The 18,575-nt window shown below is 59.2% G+C and overlaps 3 protein-coding genes across 4 annotated transcripts in view; 1 reads left to right on the top strand and 2 right to left on the bottom strand.

The window, feature by feature from the left end:
* Positions 1–11,088, bottom strand: part of AGRN (agrin) — a 33,201-nt gene extending 22,113 nt beyond the window's left edge. The window contains exons 1-2 of one of the 2 annotated variants that reach the window (XM_032863104.1): positions 10,782–11,088; positions 8,385–8,646 (exon numbers count right to left, since the gene is read on the bottom strand). In XM_032863104.1, coding sequence (XP_032718995.1) covers positions 8,385–8,646; positions 10,782–10,988 — 469 coding nt within the window. In that variant the 5' untranslated portion in view covers positions 10,989–11,088. The remainder of the gene's footprint in view (positions 1–8,384; positions 8,647–10,781) is intronic. The other variant, XM_032863105.1, reaches the window with a different exon arrangement.
* Positions 10,987–11,975, top strand: LOC116871328 (proline-rich protein 2-like). The gene is made up of 3 exons (XM_032864022.1): positions 10,987–11,089; positions 11,169–11,269; positions 11,511–11,975. Exons 1-3 carry the CDS (start codon positions 10,987–10,989, stop codon positions 11,973–11,975), a joined length of 669 nt encoding a protein of 222 aa, XP_032719913.1.
* Positions 11,976–13,299: 1,324 nt separating this feature from the next.
* ISG15 (ISG15 ubiquitin like modifier) lies at positions 13,300–14,414 on the bottom strand. The gene is made up of 2 exons (XM_032864040.1): positions 14,309–14,414; positions 13,300–13,845 (listed from the first exon to the last, which is right to left on the bottom strand). Exons 1-2 carry the CDS (start codon positions 14,309–14,311, stop codon positions 13,300–13,302), a joined length of 549 nt encoding a protein of 182 aa, XP_032719931.1. The 5' UTR covers positions 14,312–14,414.
* Between the last annotated feature and the right edge of the window lie 4,161 nt (positions 14,415–18,575).

Here is an 18,575-nt window from a genome sequence, read left to right as displayed (position 1 = left end):
ACATTTTCCCATTTACTTGTCACTGCAGTTCCCCAGGATCCACATCCCTTGGCTCAGCAAGGGCCCCGGGACAGTGCCAGGGGTCAAACGCCAGGCAATGCTCACATGCCCAAGCACACGGGCGCCGTCTGCTACGGCCACAGCAACACGGGAAGACTGCAGGACGAAGGGGATAAAGCCACCAGGCTGTGGGAGGGGCCGGCCTAGGGACCCGTGTGAGTCTGGGGTGCGGTGGGGGCTGACTGTCTCGCTTTCAGAGGCTCACATGGGGGAAGGGGAACCAGCAGGCAGCCTGTCCTTTCTGGCCTCAGTCAGAGTCTGAGACCCCCACAGGGGCTCCACGCTCCATGCCTTCAGAGAGACAAAGGGCCATTGAGGCCCCAGACCCAGCAGGGGGAGGGGAACACAGCTACCAAGAGCTATTTTGGGATCTTCAGACTCAAAATCATTCAGCTCTGACCAGCCTACGCCAGCACATACCCTTGGAAGGAACAGAGGATATTCCGGGCCAGAAACGAGCCCCTCTAGTCTCTGGGCTCCCACTCAGCCATGTGGGACAGCACACGCACATTCAGCGTTCCAGAAGTTACAACGGGGACACCCAGGTTTGAGCCGGCACTGGGTGGTACACACTCCTTCCTCACTCATTGGCACGAATGCACCCCGGGCAGCTCGCACACACGCTCTCGCCTTCGGGTAGCAGGAGCCTTGTCCCTCACCCACACGACACACGTCGGGTTTGCCCCCAAGCACATGCATGTGCACACGTGACGGCTCTCCAGGTACTTCTCTGGACACGAGAAGGAAGCTAAGGGGTGGGGTCTGGAGAAGACGGGGTGTCCAGCCCACCAGCAACCTGATGGCCCGTTTCTCATGCAGAGGACCCCTTCCTCACTCTGGAGGGACCTGGGCCCAGCTACCCAGGAAAGGGCAGGGTGGGGTGGCCCCACCTTCCCCTCGGCAGGGTCCCAGGGCACATGCCCACACACACCTCTAATGCTGGAGCCTCCCCTGGCCGGAGCCACCCCGTCTGTCTGTCCCACATTCCCTGGGGATCTCAAGGTGCGCGTCACGAGGACAGAAAACGTGGCTGCCATGGGTCGCTCAGGTGTAGGCAACCCAGCTTGTCCAGGGTCACGGGGGTCTGGCTGCCCTGGTCAGACAGAGCAGCCCCTCACCTCCGGTCCCCCGTCTCCTGGTGTCTGCCCTCAAGCTGCAGCCATTCCCTCCGTCTGGGCCTCGGCGGACAATGAGTACTTCACAGTGGGATGTTGCTGCTGGCCCAGGGCCAGCCCCTGGGAAGGAGGCCCTGTCAGGCCCAAGCCTCCTGTTCTCGGCTCAGGTGAGGCCGGCAGGTAGCCATGTTTGACTCTGGTGGCTGAGTGCCCGCCCCTCTGGACAGCAGGCAAGGCCCACCCTCCTGCCCGTGAGTCCGCGCGGCAGGGTGGTGGGATTACGTGGCAGTTTTGAGGAGCGGCTCGGCAAGACCACATGCTTGGATGCCAGCGGCCTGACCACAGGCCTCTACACTTGTCCCTAAGTCCTTGGGTGTTGCTCCTTGGTGTCCAGGGTCCCTCCAGCCCTGTCTCGCTAGCCTGTCTGAGCTCCGGCATTGTGCAGGCTAAGCGGGTGCTGAGTCAGAGGGATGGTCTGCCCCCAGGGAAGTCACCTGAGGGCAGAGACCTAGGTGATAAGGAGAAGGGGTTGCACAGATGCAGGGGGAGAACTTCCAGATGGAACAGCTGCAAAGACCCAGGGGCCTGCCAGGTGGTGCCAGCGGGGCGAAGAAGGAAGACGTAAGGAGCCGGGGTGCAGCTTCTGAGGCCTGGGAGCCCCGGGGGGAGGGAGTCCCATCAGGGCCTGGACCCCGGCCAGGACACAGGCGGTCGCCACCAGGGGGCGCCACCGGAACAGCGGCAAGTCGTTGCCGGCAGCAAAAGAAGGGATGGAGTGGGGCGGGTGTGCATCCACACCCTCAGACCCTCTTCTCAGGGACACCCCCAGTCGGCCTCCTTCTCCATCCAGCCTGTCTCCGGGAGGAAGAGAGAGCTGGGGGAGCCAGGAGGCACCAAGGTGTGGGCAGGGCCTGTAGAATCAGGAGGCCTGGCTGCGCTGAGCGGGGCACCCCGAGGAGGCCAGGAGGGGCACACCCACCCTGCACTGGGGTCTGAACGGGGCCGATGAGGGTGATGCCTGGCAGACACTTGCTGGGGCTCGGAGAGCAGAGAGGTTCAGAAGACAAAGGGGCAGAGAGACAGACCCACAGAGGAGGGAGGTGCGGACAGAAAACAGGCAGGTGTCTGCGGGCAGAGTGTCCCCCAGGGGGAGAGCCGGGCACAGAGGGTGCTGTCGTCGGTGGGAAGGCACAGGTGCCAAGGGTGAGGGCCAGCCTGCTCCCTCAGCCAGCAGGTCTCAGCCCAGGCTCTGGACACCTGCTGCTCCCTGCAGCCACTAGACCTCGTGCTGTCTGTCTGTCTGCCCAGAACACCCCTCCCCCTTTGCCTACACCCCTCGGCACAGAGCACACACGTGGCTTCCGTGAGAAGCCCGTCCGGTCCAAGCGGGGCTCTGCGCAGAGGACAGCAGTGGCCCCTTCCAGTGAGCCCGTTTCCCGGGTGGACCCTGTGCTGGGTGGCAGGTGGATGTGGCTGAGGCAGGAGCCGCCGGATGAGCGACACCAGGACCTGGCCCCATGGCCTCCCACCCCGGAAGAGGAGTCGGCTGGGGCAGGGGTCTGTGCTCCTGTGTCCCCAGAGGTGCACTGGACCCTCACGTCCGAGGACACAGGGTGCCGCCTGCTTCTCCCAGGGCCGCCGTGTGGTGTGACTTGTGAGGAGCAGGGACGCCTCAGACCCGCCTTCAGCCAGCACAGACCCAGCTCTCCGCCTGGCCCCGCTCAACTCCCCGACCGCTGCCACCCCCAGAGCCCTGCGCCGTACTCAGGGTCCCACAGGCGCATGCTGAGATTGTGCACCGGAGTGGCCCCAGGGACTCTGTCCTGTCAGCACAGCATTTTCGTCTCAGTGTTGGGAAACCGTCGTGGTCACTCCCAGAAGCAGAGCTGGCAGGAGGAGGTGCCCAGACTTCTGCCAGGCTCAGGGTGGGCAGCGGGCAGGAACAGGAGAGCCCACAGCAAGCAGAGGCCAGGAGCCCATTGTGAGAGCACCCGAGGGGCTCCCGCCCCAGGCCAAGCCCAGGGACACAAGGGCGGCAGAAACCCCAGGCCACCAGCTGCGCTCTCACCACGATCCTCCTGTGCACAGAGGAGGACATCTGAGGTTACAGGCAACCATGCACACATGTACACAGACACGTGCGCACACACATGTGCGGGCCCCGCAGCTGGAAGCAGCTGGCTGCTTGGGAGGACAGAAAGCTCCCCTCTCCTGAGCCTCCACTCCATGGGGGAGGGGGAGGGGGACCGGGAGGGGCCATCTTCCCCGTCCCAGGTCCAGCGGGAAGCAGCCCCTGGCGGGGGGTCTTCCTCAGAGGAAGTTCTCGGGATCTGCTCTTCGGGGAGAGAGGCCCCTTGGAGGGAAGCTTCTCTCCCCACTGGATGCTCCACCAGAGGCCTAGGTCACCCCCTCCAGACTCTGAACACAGCCTAGGGCTTGAACATGACCCCTCCTAAGCCCCAGTACAGAACTAAGGGGGGCACATTACCCTCCTTCGCCGACCTAGGTCACTATCATCAGCGTAACTGTCACTGGGGTGCTGCCTGTCTCCCTTTTCAGTGGGCACTTCCTGGGACTCTGGGGTGTAGAGCACTATGTGGGCTACTGTGGGGACTGCACCTAGAGCCCCCAGCCCAGCCCCCGCCAGGCCTCAGTGGCCAGAGTGGGGAGCCTTGACGGCCCTGTCCCAGGGGCAAGGGGAGTGCTAGGGCCGGGAGGGCACAGCAGAAAAGGGGGTCCCTTCTCTACCCTACCCCCAGGAGGAAATTGCTGGGTGAGGGGGAGACAGGGGTGACTGTCCTGGGTCCCCCAGGCAGAGGCAAAGGGTGGGGGTGGGAAGGAGGCCTGTTCTCCACCCTCCTGTGGTGCTGGGCGGTAGGCTTTGATTCTCATGGGGCTGTGGGGGATTAACCCTTCAGGAAGGAAGCAAGGTGGCCACCTGGCCACTGCGCTGGAGGAAGCTGTGCTGGACCCTTGGCCCTGAGGCCAGGGCCCCTGTTCCACTAACTTCCCTGGGGCAGCTCCATCCCCTCCTCTGCCATCCTTGCCCTCCCAGCCTGTGAGGGTTGGCGGGGTGGCAAGGGCAGAGCCAGCCCCACCAGGATGCGTTCTGCCCCACACAGCTCGACACGGCTCGGCATAGCATGGCACAGCTTGGGGTGGTCAGTGAAGACAGAGGGAGAGGGAGGACGGTTCCAAAACAACATTTTTTTCCATTTCCAGTCTGCAGGGGCTTGGGATGAGGGGGCGGGTGGAGTCTGGAAAAAGCCAAGAGCTGTTTCTACTGGCTTAGCCCGGCCCAAAGGGAAAGACATCCCCAGGGAAGTGACAAGAGAGCAAGCCCTTCGCTTTCAGCTAGCAAAGCCCACCCCTGGGGCTGTCCCAGCAAAGGCACATCAAAATCAAAGCTGAAGCCAGCAGGTGCCCAGGAAGCACCTGACTTCCAGCCAAGGACGCCCCAGGTGGGGACAGGCCAGCACAGTGGGGGGTCATGCCCCACGTGGGCAGACTCCTTCCCCCAGTGAAGGGAAGGAGAGAGAGTGGGGCAGGCTGCCTCCCGTCTGGGCCTGCCTCCCCTCAGCCCTCTTGGCTGACCTGCCTGGGGGAGGGGCCCAGGAGGATACTGGGCGGGGTCTGCAAAGGGATGGGGTGAGAACCCACAGTCTAGAAGAGGGCAGAAGAGGGACCAGGGAGAAGCTACCTCCCACTTCAGCAGGGAGGAATGTGGGGGGAGTAGGGCAGTAGGGCAGGAATGGTGGCGGTGGGGGGGCGGGGTACGGAAGCTAAGTGCCAGAAAACAGAAGAAAGAGCCCAGATACCTTCCTGAACATCTCCCTGCCCGGCACGGTGGGGAGCTGGTCCTGCCTGGGGGTGTCTTTCACCCACAGTGGGCTCCAAGGCCTGCAGGGCCTGAAAGGAGTCAGGCAGCTCAGGACCTACTGGCTCCCCATCCCGACCCGAGGCACTGCCCTCCTTCAGGTCCTAGACAGCTGGCCTGGCAGGGAGGAAGGGAGGGAACTCACTAGAATCAGGCCTGCCAGGACCCCCTCCAGGGCTGGGCAGGGCTGGGCTGAGCCGGTGCCAGACTCAATCTGACCCCGTCCCTGTGCCAGGCCCCAGCTGAGGGCAGACAACACTTCCTTTCTCTGTTTCTGGCTCCCAGTGGGGAGGGAAGGGCTCCAGGCCCTCAGCCAGGCCCATGTCCTTTCTGGGGGCTGCAGGAGAAGCCCTAGGACCAGCCTTCATGGGGCAGGGTGGGGAGGGTGGTGGGAGGCTGGGGGCAGTGTCCAGACCAGAGCAAGGTGGCTGAGGGCTGGAGGAAATGCTGGCCAGCCTGGGCAGGCTCTCAGTGCGTGGGCAGCTGGCACTGGAAGGGGCCCGGCTACTTCCCTGACAAAGCAGGGGGTGGGGGCTCTCCTGGCAGGCGCTGCCAGAGCGTCAGGCCTCCCTCACCCAAAGGTGGTGAAGAGGGAGGGACACATACCTGTCTCGGTTATGCCAGGAATGTGGTTGGGGGGGGGAGGAGGGGGAGGAGGAGGAGGAGGAGGACTTGAGGATGGGGGAGGAGGAGCCTTCCTGGGGGCTGGAGGCTGGGGAAGGGGCCGGACCTGCAGAACCAGGAAGACCATGCCGGCCTGGGGGGGAGCAGCTGTGTGTGCCGCCCAGTGGCAGGCGTCCCTTCACGACAGTGCTAGGCAGGGATGAGAAGGGAGCAGGCCAAGGGTGCACCCCAGGAGGTAGGCCTGGGAAGACATGCCCCCTAACTTGGCCTCTCTAGGCCTTTAAGAATGGGGAGGCCTGGGGAGGGAAGTGTGCCATGGACAAGGACCTCCTGCTCACAGTGGGACCTTGTGGTCTCAGGGTGACCTGCAGAGATGAGGGGATGCCCGGCTTCCCTCTGGGCCCTGTGGGGCTGGGACAACTATGGAGACCCTGGGAACAGAATGAGGTCAGAGTCAGATGCGGAAGTGTCAGCTTAGCCCACGTCCTGTCCATCTGAACCCCTCATGAGGGTGAGGCCTTGGCTCATGGAGATCGAAGGATGGAGTCCTGGGGTGGGGTCTGAGTCCTTCCCTCCGGCAGAACAGGAGAGGGGCCATCCCGCCACCCCCACCCAGCCTGGGAAGGGGGGCACAGAATTATTCCTTCCCCAAGCCTGAGCCTGGCTCCAGGGGATCTCGTGCCTCAGGGAGGCACCCTCCCTCACCCTGGGCTTCTGGGGACATCAACCCTATCCTAGAATCCAGCCCTCCCAGCCCCCTCCCCATGGCACCTGGTTTGCTTTTAAAGCAGAGGTCTGTGTCACCCACCTCAAAACCTCTGGCCACCTCACAGTGGAGACTGAGCTCCTCCCCTCCACCTGGCTCCCCCTGCAAGGCCCCAAGCCAGCCCTGGTGTTAGCCCTTCTCTGCATGCCCTCTCCCCAAAACTGTCCTCACCCCCTAGGCCCACCCCAGGAGAGCCAATGTCTCCGCCTGTCCTGGGAGCTCATGCCATGACTGTACGCTGGCCTGTGTGTCCAACACCGCCCTCCCTCCAGCTGGAGCTCAGGTCCTAGCCTAATACCTGAGCACCGGCTGCCCAGGGCAGACAGGAGGTCGGGCCTCAGCCAGTCCTGGCTGGGGGGCTCTCCCTGGGTGCCCTCCTTTCTAGCTGTCCCCATGCCCAGCCTGGCATAACCAGAACCAGGGGCTGGCGTGGGTACAACAGGCTTTGGCAAGACGCCAAACCTTGTTCTGTCCAGGGTGGCCCTCTGGCCACATGCCCTCTGACCCCACAGAAGGCCACAGTTACTGAGTCACGGACCCTCAGGCTGGACCCGCCCAGCTGTAGAGTTGATAATTCACTCTATCTCACAAGGAGAGGAGACTCTCTGTACCCTGACCCCACTTCTCCAGCTTCTCCTTACACAGCCCCCCCCACATCCCACAAACTTGGCATCAGCATCCCACAGGGATCGCCATTGCCAGGCCACCCTCCCATCTTTCCCCTGGACCTGTCCAGAGCAGGACCAGGGTCTCAAGTCCTGGCTCTGTGTGAGAGCTGGTCTGGGACCCCTCATCTGAGCCACCGCAGGGACGGGGCCTGCTGGCTTCTCTGTGTGACGCTAAGGCCCCAGGCCCTGGAGCAGCCCCAGAAACAGATGACAAGAGGCTGGGCAGAATGCCACAGGCCTCCCCATTTCAGGTTCTGTCCCAACTCCTGCACAGTCCCCCTCAGACCACCACAGGATCCCACAAAAACCAAGCCAACATCACACCCTAAGCTAGACAGAAGGTGGGACCTCCCTGCTCCCAAAAGAACCAACAGGGGGGACAGAGTTGCCTTCCAGGGAAAGGAAGTCATAGACCCTTCCCACTGGCTTGAGGAGGAAATGTTCTTTCCACTGCCCCCCACCGCCCCCCTCCAATGCATCCCTTCCCAGGCAGCCATGAGGTGACAGACAGGATGTAGGGGCGAGGGGCAGTTCCTATAGTCTCCCTGCCACATTCCCCAGCAAAGGATCTCAGCCCCCAACTGGGACTCTCCTGGGGCAAAGGGGGGGTGGGGCCTGGAAGCCGGGTCGTGGGATTCCAGCTCCCCTCACAGAGGCTGGGCTGCGGGAGGAGTGCGCTGAGCCACTCAGAGCAGACGCGTGTTATGTGGACAGCAGATGACTCAGGGAATTCCACATCCACTCAAACCCCCTAGACGTATCCACGCCACAAACTCCCTCTTTCCAGAAATGACAGGCCTCCTGGAACACATAGTGGGGCGGCCCCTCCTCCGACCCCTCTGCCCCACTCTGAGGGGTTTGCTCACACGCGGGACCCATCCAGACCGATGTTTGGGCTTCTGCAGGAACACAAGCGGGGTGTTCACTCACCTGGTCCCCGCCTCTCACTCGGAAAAGGGCCCTCCAGGAGAGGATGTGGAGCTTGGGGGGAGGGGAAGCAGAAGAGAAGGAAGCCTGTCCCTTTGCAGGACGGGGACTTATTTGGCTGCAAGACAGCAGACAGTGGCACTGTGGGGCGGGGGCTGGTCCGTGGGAATCCCTACTAATGTCAGAGATCAGGGCTGACCTCGAGATGGCCGGACTCAGCTGGGAGGTCAGGGGGACCACAAGACACATGTGCTCTGGCCTACAGTGAACTCTCCTGCGCCCCCAGGGCATGACGGAGCTCCTCCAAGCCTGCGTCAGCCCCCCCCAACCCCCCCGCAAGGCCGTACCTTCCACACAGTGCTCCACTTCCTCCAGGTTCCGCAGTGTGATGCGCATGAGGCTGGAATTGAGCATCAGCTCATTTTTGTGGGCAGGCCACAGGTATGGGGGTGCAGGGTTCACAAAGAAGATCCTGGTGTCCCCAGTGGACACCTGGTTGTCACAGATGAGGGGGTCGCCAAAGCCACCGATCACCACCTTACTGCCACCGTCAAGCAGGCTCTCTTGGGTCACCATGTCTTTGCCCTTCAAGTACCGCCAGACTCGAACCTATGGTGGACATGGCGGGAGGGGGGGCAGGTGTCAGTATCCCCTTTCCACTGGGGACATGAGGCCACAGGGTCCAGGGATGAGCAGCAGACTGGCCACCTGGGCTTTTTCTTCTCATCCCACCTCAACTGCTCAGGCCGGATGTCCAGGGTAGGCTCAAACCCCGGGCAGAGATGGACAGAGATCTTTGGGTCAGCCCCTCAGAGGAAGCACACAAACACGAGGGAGGCCACTGCCTGCGAGCGTCACCCAGAAGGACAGGAAGCCTGTGAACACACGCCCTCTCCCAGGAAGCAGGACTCCCACCCCCAAGGTCTAACTGACCCGGCCGCCTCCCATAGCATCCATCTCAGCTCAGGCTGGGTACAGGAAGGGGGTCCACCTTCCACGGCCCTACTTTCCCCATCCGCCCACCCATCGACAGCCAGGGGCACCTAACACGGACCCTGGAGTTTCAGGGCAATGGGCTCCGGGCCAGCTTGGCTCTTTGCAGCCCCGTGGGTGGGCTGAGACACCCCCCCACACCCCAGGAGGTGAAAGACCCCCTCCTCCTGCCAGGCTCCTACAGTGAACATAGGCAAGGCAGACTTCGAACCACAAAATCAAGTTTGGGCAGCACAGGGTGGCCCCACCCTACACACTCTCACTCCTGGGGCCCTGAGGGTACCTGCTCTGACAAACCAAGCCCTGAGACACCACAGCTGGGGGGCGGGGGTGCAGAAGGGTTGCGGGAGTTGCAGGCTGTGTTGGCATGTCCACGGAGACATATGCACAGGGGGACTGGAGCCCACACAGTCTCTGAGAAGAAACCCCTTTCTTCAGGAGCTCTGGGAAGCCGAGACTTCTGGAATGGGTGATCAAAGACAATGGTGGCCTGCCCACCTGCCAGGGCCCTGCTGGGAGCCTTGGGACTGCAGCTTCTGTAGGGATCCCCTCCTCCTTCCAGTGGCCCAGCTGGGGGGTGAGCCGTGTCCAACCTTATCCCTCCCAACTTGAGACACATAGTAGGCTCTGGAAGGAAGAGAACCAGCCAGGAGAGGGCTGGGCTGCTTTCATCGCCTCCCCCCCACCCCAGCCACACCCAGGAGCAGCGGGGAGGAAGTCGGGAAAATCCTGCAGGGACTTGGCAAAGTGCCCTGGTGTGGTGGAGGGGAGGGGGCTGGGCAGGGGATCCCAGCTGTAGCTTGCACAGGCCAATCTGAAAGAAGCTGCCACTGCTCCCCATCTCCATGGAGAAGGAATGATCCGATTTCTGCTCAGGGGGGTGGTTTTAGGGGCCGGAGCCGGAACAGGCCGGGTCCCCTGAGCCCTCCCTAGGGACGTTCTGTGGAGGAAAAAAAAAACTACAAAACACCACCAAACCTAGTCCAGGGGGCTCCAAGTCCAGCTGAGGCAAGGACCCTCTTCTTTGGCCAGGGGGATCCAGTTCTCCTAGGAGCAGGATGGGGCACCTGTCCCTGCACCCCTCCACATTTGAGGCTCAGCAACAGTCCCGCCCACTTCTCTGCTCCTGTCCCCCAAACCTAGTCACTGCAGCGCCACACCCCAGGATCCCGAGGTTGGAAGATTAAGCTGTGCACCCCACTCTCTCTCCTGAACACCCCCTCTTGCCCTCTGGGAAGGGGTGCCAGCACTGACCACAGGCCAAATCCCCACTTTCACCCCAAGCGGAAGGCGTCGGTTCCCCTCGTCCCCATTCCTTTTCTTTAACTGATGGGGAGGGGTGTGGTAGCCCGTTTTCCTGGGGAGGGGGGCGGCGCACTTGTCCGCAATAAGGTAGTGGGCCTGGGGTGGGGGTGGGGGCAGACGTGACCGGGTCTCCCAGGCCTGGGCGCCGCGAGGTGGGACTGCAGAGGTGCCGCAGGAACTTTCCCGCAGGCACTCGCGAGTTTTCCGGGACCCGGCGCCCCACCCGGGGGCTCGGCGGTCGCCAAGGGAGCGGGAGCGGGAGCTGCAGAGCGTCTGATGCCGGTTCCCACGGCCTGGGGCGGGGGTCTCAGTGGGGCGGCCAGCTTCTCGAAGGGAAGGCCTCTGGGGCAGGGGTCCGGGATGGCGGCGGAAGAGACCCCCAGCCCAGGCTTCCAGGAGGGGTATTTGTTGGGGGGGGGGGTCTCAGGGTCCCGGCGGGGGCCCACCTTGCACGAGTACGTGTGCTGCACCGGGTCCACGTTGAGAATCTCCTCCACGGTGCCGGTGAGCACCACGTTCGCCTCCTCCTCCCGCCGCTCCAGCGCGCGCTCCGGGCACGTCCCGTCGGCGCTGGGCAGGGCGCGCGCGGCCACCACCAGGAGCAGCAGGAGCGGCTGCAGCGGGGCCCAGCCGGACGGCCACAGGCTGGGCATGGCGCGGGCCGAGGACGGCGGGAGGCGGCCAGAGCAAGCGCGCGGGCCTGGCAGCGCCGGGAACGGGACTAGACAGGACGGGACGCAGCTCCTGGGAGGCGGTGGGAGCGCGGGCGGCGCGGGGGCGGGACCCGGGGCAGCCCCGCCCCCTCCCCGCCTCCCCACCTCCCCCCACCGCAGCTCCCCGGCCCGCGCGGGTCCCCGGCCCGCCCGGCGCCCCGCGACCCGCGCCGGCCGCGAACAAAGCGTCGGGACAGCGGCGCCGGGCGGAGGCCGGGCTGGTGGGAGGGAGGGGCCGGGCTGGGTCGGGCCGAGGTGGGTGGTGGGACTCGCCCCGGCGGAGGGGCGGACGGAGCAGGGGGGGTGGGTGGGCCGGGGGGGGCGTTGCTCGCCCTCCTGCGGCGCACCCCCACGGACGCCCCCTCCCCCGCCCGCCCGCGCGGACAGCTCTCCCCCGCCCAGGAAATGCGGCTGCAATCGGGTTAATGCATAATCTGGAGGCGACGTGACGGGACTTCCAAGAGGTTCCAGGCTGTGCCGCGGCCGGAGCTGCGGGAGCTTCCTGGCCGCGGGAAGGGGCCGCCAGATCCTGGGACCCCGCGGCCCCTCGGGCCGTGCAGGCCCACGCCCCTCCCCCGGCGGGAAGAACACGACGGGGAACCACCGCCTCTTTTAGGAAACTGGGGACGGAAACTCGCCCGGGCGCGGGACCCCCAGCCCGTTCGGGGGAGGAGGCGGCCCCAGCAGGCCGCGCCTCCGGCTGGCTGGGACCAATGTGGACTGGGGGCCGCGGTGATTGGTCTGGACGGAGCGCAGGCCCGCCCACCGCGCGCTCCCGGGTCAGCTCCCGCCTCGCAGCAGAGCCGAGGGCTCCCTCTGCGGGTCCAGCCGAGACGCTGTCGGGTCGGCGGCGGCCGGCCACGCCCCCTCCTCAGACCCCCGGCGGGCGCTTCTCCAGCCGGCGGGTTTGGGTACCAGGTAGACTGAGATCCGGAGGGCACAGCTTAGAGCCTGGCTTCGCTGAAGATCGAGGGGGAGGGAGAGGGGACCGCTGCTGTCCCTCCAGGGCTGGGTCTGCGGGACACCCCCTCACTCCAAGCCAGCCACAGCTGTCCGAAGCAACGGAGGGTGAGAGGGAGAAGAGGCCCTTCTGGAGAGGACCCCACGTCCGCTCCAAGGGTGCAGGCTCACACTTGCTAGTTTGTAGTGTGGCAAAGAAGTGAGAAGGGAAGCGGGAAATGGGGGAGCACCGCTCCCACACGCGTTCGCACAGCTGTTGGTCACAGATAAGCCAGACATGAAGTCCCTGGGCCTAGAAACAGACCCCCATAGACCAGAAAGGGTCGTCTGGGTCTCCTGCCAAATTACCCTGAACAGTCTGAAAGCTGGGGTCTGGATGTCCCCAGAGTCATGGACTTTAGCCCAAAGAAGTGTACGTTCAGTGTCTCCTGCTGTCCCCCCCCCACCCCCATCTTGCCTGTGTCTGGGACTGACTCCGTCTGGCTCCCCTGGAGCTCTTGGGAAATTGGTATAGAGAGAAACATTCTATGTGGAGGCTGGTGTAGCCTTTGCCAAGTTAGGTGCCCCGACTATGACAAGCTCTTTCACATGGACTGGAGGAACCCCTCATTCCTGGAGGCCCCTGTCCTGTTGGCCACGGCCTCTCTACCAGGTGAAGCCTCAAGGCCAGGGTGTCTGTTGGAGAACTGTCCCCATTCAGCAGCAGCCCCATGGTGATGTTAGTGTTCAACCCTCCCTAGACCCATGCAGACAGGACCGGGCAGGCGGCTGTGGCCTGGAGGGCCAAGAGGCCCCAAGGCCCTGGTTGGTGTGGAGAAGCCTGCCTCACAGCCCACCCAGTCATGGCCTAGGGCCTCACCCTCTCCCTGCTTCTCCAGGGTGCTGGTCCCAGCAGGAACCTGACCACACCTTCCCCTCCCTGTACCGTCTGCTGGCCCAGATGTGGGGGATGGAAACCTGCTGTGCAGAGGCTGATGGGCTCAATCTGGAGCCGGGGGTGGGCTTCAGCAGAGGGGCCTCTTTTCTTTCTTTAGAAGTTAATTTCCCAAAGGTGTGGGGACATCTTCAGTTTGTCCAAGGGGTGGGTGGGAGTGGATCACCATTTTGACCTCACCAGACTTGTCCCTGCCCTTGGCAACCCCAGCCTAGTGACCACCCAGTGACCCTGGGTCTCCTTATCCCACTTCCTCTTCTGTCCCTCCCCCAGCCTCATAAGCAGGGATGCAGAAGCGAGGGGTGCTGGGGGAAGGACTAAACGTAAGGACTCATTTAATATTGAGGTCAACTTTTATTACTCGCACTTGGTCAGGGACTCAGGTGGGTGGTCGTCAGTGCTGCCCTCCTGGTCCTGCCCACTCGCCCCCCCCCCCCCCCCCCGCAGGCGTAAATTCATGAACACAGTGCACTGGGGTGTGAGGCCATAGTCCCCCAGCCGCTGCGGGTCATCCATGGGCTTCCCCTCGAAACTCAGCCAGAACAGGTCAGCCTTCACATGCTCCTGCTGGCACACCTGCTGCTTGAGCTTGGCCACCGTCTGCGTCAGCCGGACCTCATAGGCGGTGCTGCAACCCTTGTCGTTTCTCACCAGGATGCTCAGGGGCTCGTCACAGCTCTGCACCACCAGCAGGACCGTACTGCCAGGACACAGGCCCTGGCTGGTGAGGGGGACCCCGTCCTTCAGCACCTGGCCGGCGGGGTGGGTAGCCAGGCGTTGCTGGAATGCAGGCACGCCAGTTTTCTGGGCTATCTGCTGCTTCAGCTCCGATGCCAGCATGGAGACCCTCAGGGGGACCAGGAACTCCTCACCCCCCAGCATCTTCACCTTCAGGTTCCCCGCCTGTGGACATCACACAGACTCCTAGAACTCGGCATCAGTCCTGGAGCCACTATGTGCAGATGACTGGCCGCAGGACAAGGCTGGGGATGCCACTCTCCCCTCCCCACCCGCCAGGAAAGGAACCCCAGGCACTGGAGGCAAGCAGGGAGCGTTTCCGGAAGAAAGGTCAGCCAGCCACGACCATCACTCCACCTCCCTTAACCCACTAAGATGCCCCTCTTTGCCAATGCCAAGGGATCTCAGGGTTAAACACTGGGCAGAACGTGCTTTCCAAGACCCAGACCCCAACCCGGTATCAGAAGGAACCCTGTCCCTCCCCTCATGCTTAGGGACCTGGGGGAGCTCGGAGCAACTCCACTTGACTGGCACATGGTGGGTGCTCCACCCCTGGATGACCCCAGCAGAGGCAGGAAAACTGACTGGTACAGAGCCCACCCGCCCCCACCTATCAAATAGCACTCACCATGGCCGTGGGCTCTGGCACCCGGTCCTCCACAGACACAGAGCAGTTTGCAGCCTCTCAGCTTCCAGCTCCTCTCCTGCTCCCCCCTTTTATGAACCTGAGCTGTGCACGTCAGGGGGAGTGTCGGGGAGAGAGCCTCACCAGTGGCTGGATTTAGCTTCGGTTTCAGTTTCCTTTTCCCAAGGTGCGTCCCAGTGAGTAGCAGAAACAAAACAGAATGATAAGGGTAGGAGCTGGGACTGTCCACCTGTCTCGGATCTCAGGACAGCACCCTAACCCAGAAACTCCCTAAATGTCCAGTGCTTCCCATTCTTTACAGGAGGCATGGAAGTCGTGACAACACGAACTAATGATTGGAAACTTTCACTTTCCATTTACCGATTTGCAAAATTAGTAAGCTTGGAAAACACTGCCTCAGTTAAATCAGAAAGAACAAAATAGTGACAATCCAAACTACCCAGAAATAATGACCAGTGGTTTAGGAGGGTATTTGTTCAGATTTGTTGTTGTTGTTGCTTTTTAATGAAAGAAGAGTATCTCTTACTTTCTATAAAAATGGACTCATGCACACTACCCAGAAAGTGAAAAGACTATTCTCAAAATGGAAGAAAATACTTGCAAATCATGTCAGATAAGGGTCTAGCATCTGTACCATAAAAAGAACTCTTAGAACTCAACCATAAAAAGATAAACGATTCAATTTAAACTTGGGGGAATGGGACACCTGGATGGTGCGGTCGGCCAGGCAGTCAACTCTCGTCAGCTCAGGTTGTGATCTCAGGTTGTGAGATTGAGCCCCATGTTGGGCTCGGTGCTCAGCCTGGAGTCTTCTTGGGTTTCTTTCTCCCTCAGCCTGGAGTCTTCTTGGGTTTCTTTCTCCCTCTCCCCGGTTCTCTCTTTCTCTCTCTCAAATAAATAAATAAATAAATCATTTTTAAAAATTGGGCAAATGTTTGAATAGATATTTCTTTGTAGAAAATACAAAAACGGCCAGAACCACATGAAAAGTTGTTCAACATCATTAGTCATCAGGGAAACTTAAATCAAGATCACAATGAGATACCATGTCACACCCATTATTATAGCATGACTGACTATAAGTATAATGTTAGTATAATATAATAGTAAGATAATAATTCAAAAAGAGCAGTGACAAGTTTTGAGGATGTACAGAAATTGGAACCCTTGTACATTGCTGATGGAAATGTAAATGTTCAGCCACTGTGGAAAACAGTGTAGTCACTCCTCAAGAAGTTAAACAGGATTTTCATGGGACCCAGCAATTCTAGTCCTAGGTACAGACCCCAAAGAATTGGACACAGGTTTTCAAACGAATACTTGTACCCAAATATTCATAGCAGCACAATTTACAATAGGTAAGAGGTAGAAACTGTGGGAAAAACCAAATCCATCAACAGATGAATGCATAAACAAAACAGGGTTCACCCTCATGATGGAACATTAATGAGCCATAAAAAGGGCTGGGGGTACCCAGGGGGCTCAATCATTAAGTGTCTGCCTTCGACTCAGGTTGTGATCCCAGGGTCCTGGGATCCAGCCCCGCATAACAAGCATACATTAGCTAAAAATAAATAAAATTTAAATAAATAAGAAAGTAAGTAAACAATTTTTGAAATAAAAAACTTAAAGAATGGAAAAATAAATGTTTTCAATATAAATCTTGGCCCTTTCACTTATCCACCCCCCCAGAAAGATTTCATAGGGCTCCAAAATTGTGAACATACAAAAAACAGAGGGGTTTAAATTTCCTTCTTTTTATATTTTAAGTATATATCTCCACTCATTCCTTGTATAAATAATATTGCCGTTATAGAAAGAAAACCACAAATGTTTATTGAAATAAAGAATACAGAATGTGAAAATCCCCCCATCTCCCCCAGATGGCCATTATTAAACAAGGTACTCATGTGTTCTGATTTCTTAATTCTGTCATATGGTACTAGAATCTTCATTTTCTTTTAGTTATTTCATCCCATGCCACCAGTTGCCTTCCTGCTTTTGACAGGAAGAACTAAATGCAAAGACATTAAGGAAGCAAACTGATTGAACCTGTCTCAGTTTCCTGGGACTGTCATAACAAATTACCACAAACTGGGGACTTGAAACCTTGACAAGGGGTCTGAAATCCAGGGGGACTACATGACCAGTATTATCAGGCTGGTTAAAAGTAATCTATTTTTATCTGGCTTACAGAAGACAGGAATCATCTGAAATACAAGGATATAAGAAATTTGAAAGTAGAAGGATGGAAAGAAACACACCACATGACTATTAACGAAAATGAAACTCATGTGGCCATATTAACAATTCCATCAACAAAGAAATTTCATAGGTAAAATGTTACAGAGATACAAAAAGTCATGTAACAATAAAAAGTTGAGATCACTGGTAAAATAAAATAATTTTAAACTTGTATGCACCTAATAATATGGCCACAAAATATATAAGTTCTTGTCACAAATATTAATATTCTATTTATGAAATTATAACAGTCATGTATAAAGGGACCTTTGGTTAATATTTTATCTCATTTACTAACTAACTTAAACTTCCTTAATCCTTTAAAATAGCATTTATAACATTTAATATACTTGATTTTATTTTTAAACCTTTCGACTTATCTAATAAGTGCAACCACAAAAAAACCTTTCCAAGAATGTCCACAGTCCTTACCACTTATGCCACACAGAGGTACTAGTCTCACAGTCCAACCCTCTACTAGATGCAAATCTACCACTTTCACCTTTCAACAAGACACAAGGGCATCTCTGCTCTCATTCAAATCTAATTCCTTTCTCCCACCTTTCCACCTGGCCAGTCACAGCTCCTGAGACCATCATCTCAGATGACATCTGATTAGCTAAAGGCCTTTGGTCACAGCTTGAAGGTCACCCTGAGGCCCTGTGGAATGATGGGGTGGGCTGCCCCCGTAGGCCTCCGGATGGACAGATGTTGGAGGCCACAGGGGCACCATTACTTGCTGAGAAAGTAGCACAGAGCTTATTAGTCACTGTGGCTGACCAGACCAGTCTTCAGAGACCCTGGGAGGCGGGGCAAAATTTCTTACGGAAGTTGTGTTGTTGAAGCCTGATTTGCTGTAAGTACCTGCTGGCTGGGCTGATTAGTTAGGCGTCCCCCTTCTTTCCATGTTCTCAGAGGGAGCAGGGTCACTCTGTTTCCCAGCCAGCACTAGGAAGGTTGAACACCCCCTGACCTGGGCCACGGTCTCACTGTCCTCGACCCCATCCCTCTTCAAGCCAGAGCCTCACTCCCACTTGGCGGGCGCATCCCTCTCCTAGCCACAGCCCCTTCTAATGGATGTCTAGGGGATGCAGGACCAGAAATGCAAATGAAGCTGCTGTCCCCACACTGACCTGACCTGCAGGCTCAGAGGGCCGCTCAAATGGCTCCATGTCTGGTTCTCCCCAAAACAGATTCTGGGCTGGTGGGGGCACTTGGCCCTCAGGGGAGTCAGGATGTAATCTGCAGATAGGAAAGATTCCCCTTGCTGTAGGGATGACTTGTAGGGAGGGAAAGAAGAAGGTAGACCTGAGATGTGGAGAGCTATTCTAACCTGGGGGAGGCAGTGAGTTGGAGAGGAGCAAGGTGGGGGCACTCAACTTAGTTCCAACCCACAGGATCTGGTGAGGGCAAGGAAGGAGTGCAGCTGGACACTGGCCCACATGGCCCCTGTGCTAGGGCTGTCAGTGGCTCCAGGGCCAGGCATACCCCGAAATCCTATGTGGTCACTGCGTGTTAGGGACAAGTCTTCTGAGTTCAGGCCCATGTGAGAACAAGGCCTAGAGTACGCAGTGTGGAGACCCACAGCCAGCTGTGCCGGAGGAATGTGTCGTTGCAGACACCCGACACACCCAAGGCTAATGGTGCAGGGCACAACACAGAGAAAACGCGATGGGATCCATCTGCAGCCCCCCCTGCTCTGCCCACCCATGGAGGGGAGAAAAAGAGGTCGGGGACGGGAAGAGAAGGAAAGATCAGCTACCTTCTCTTCCTTTCTGCAGGACTCACCGCAGGACACAAAACCCTGACACCCCATGGAGTCCGGAGCCCCTACCTTGACCCACACCCCAATCTCCCACCTCACCGGGTTGGAATCTGGGCCTTGGGGCCAAAGTGGGGAGGGGGAGACGCAGGTGGGAAGGTTGGGGGAGAGGCTTCCACTGCCAGACGGAGGTGAAGAGGCCACCAGTCCCCAGAGTTAAGAAAATTATCCCAAACTTGGAAA

This window comes from Lontra canadensis, unplaced genomic scaffold, assembly GCF_010015895.1.
Source record: "Lontra canadensis isolate GAN:19392208 unplaced genomic scaffold, GSC_riverotter_1.0 scaffold25, whole genome shotgun sequence".
NCBI lineage: Eukaryota > Metazoa > Chordata > Mammalia > Carnivora > Mustelidae > Lontra > Lontra canadensis.
The sequence above is the reverse complement of the archived record's forward strand: the minus strand, read 5'-3'. Positions and strand labels throughout refer to the sequence as shown.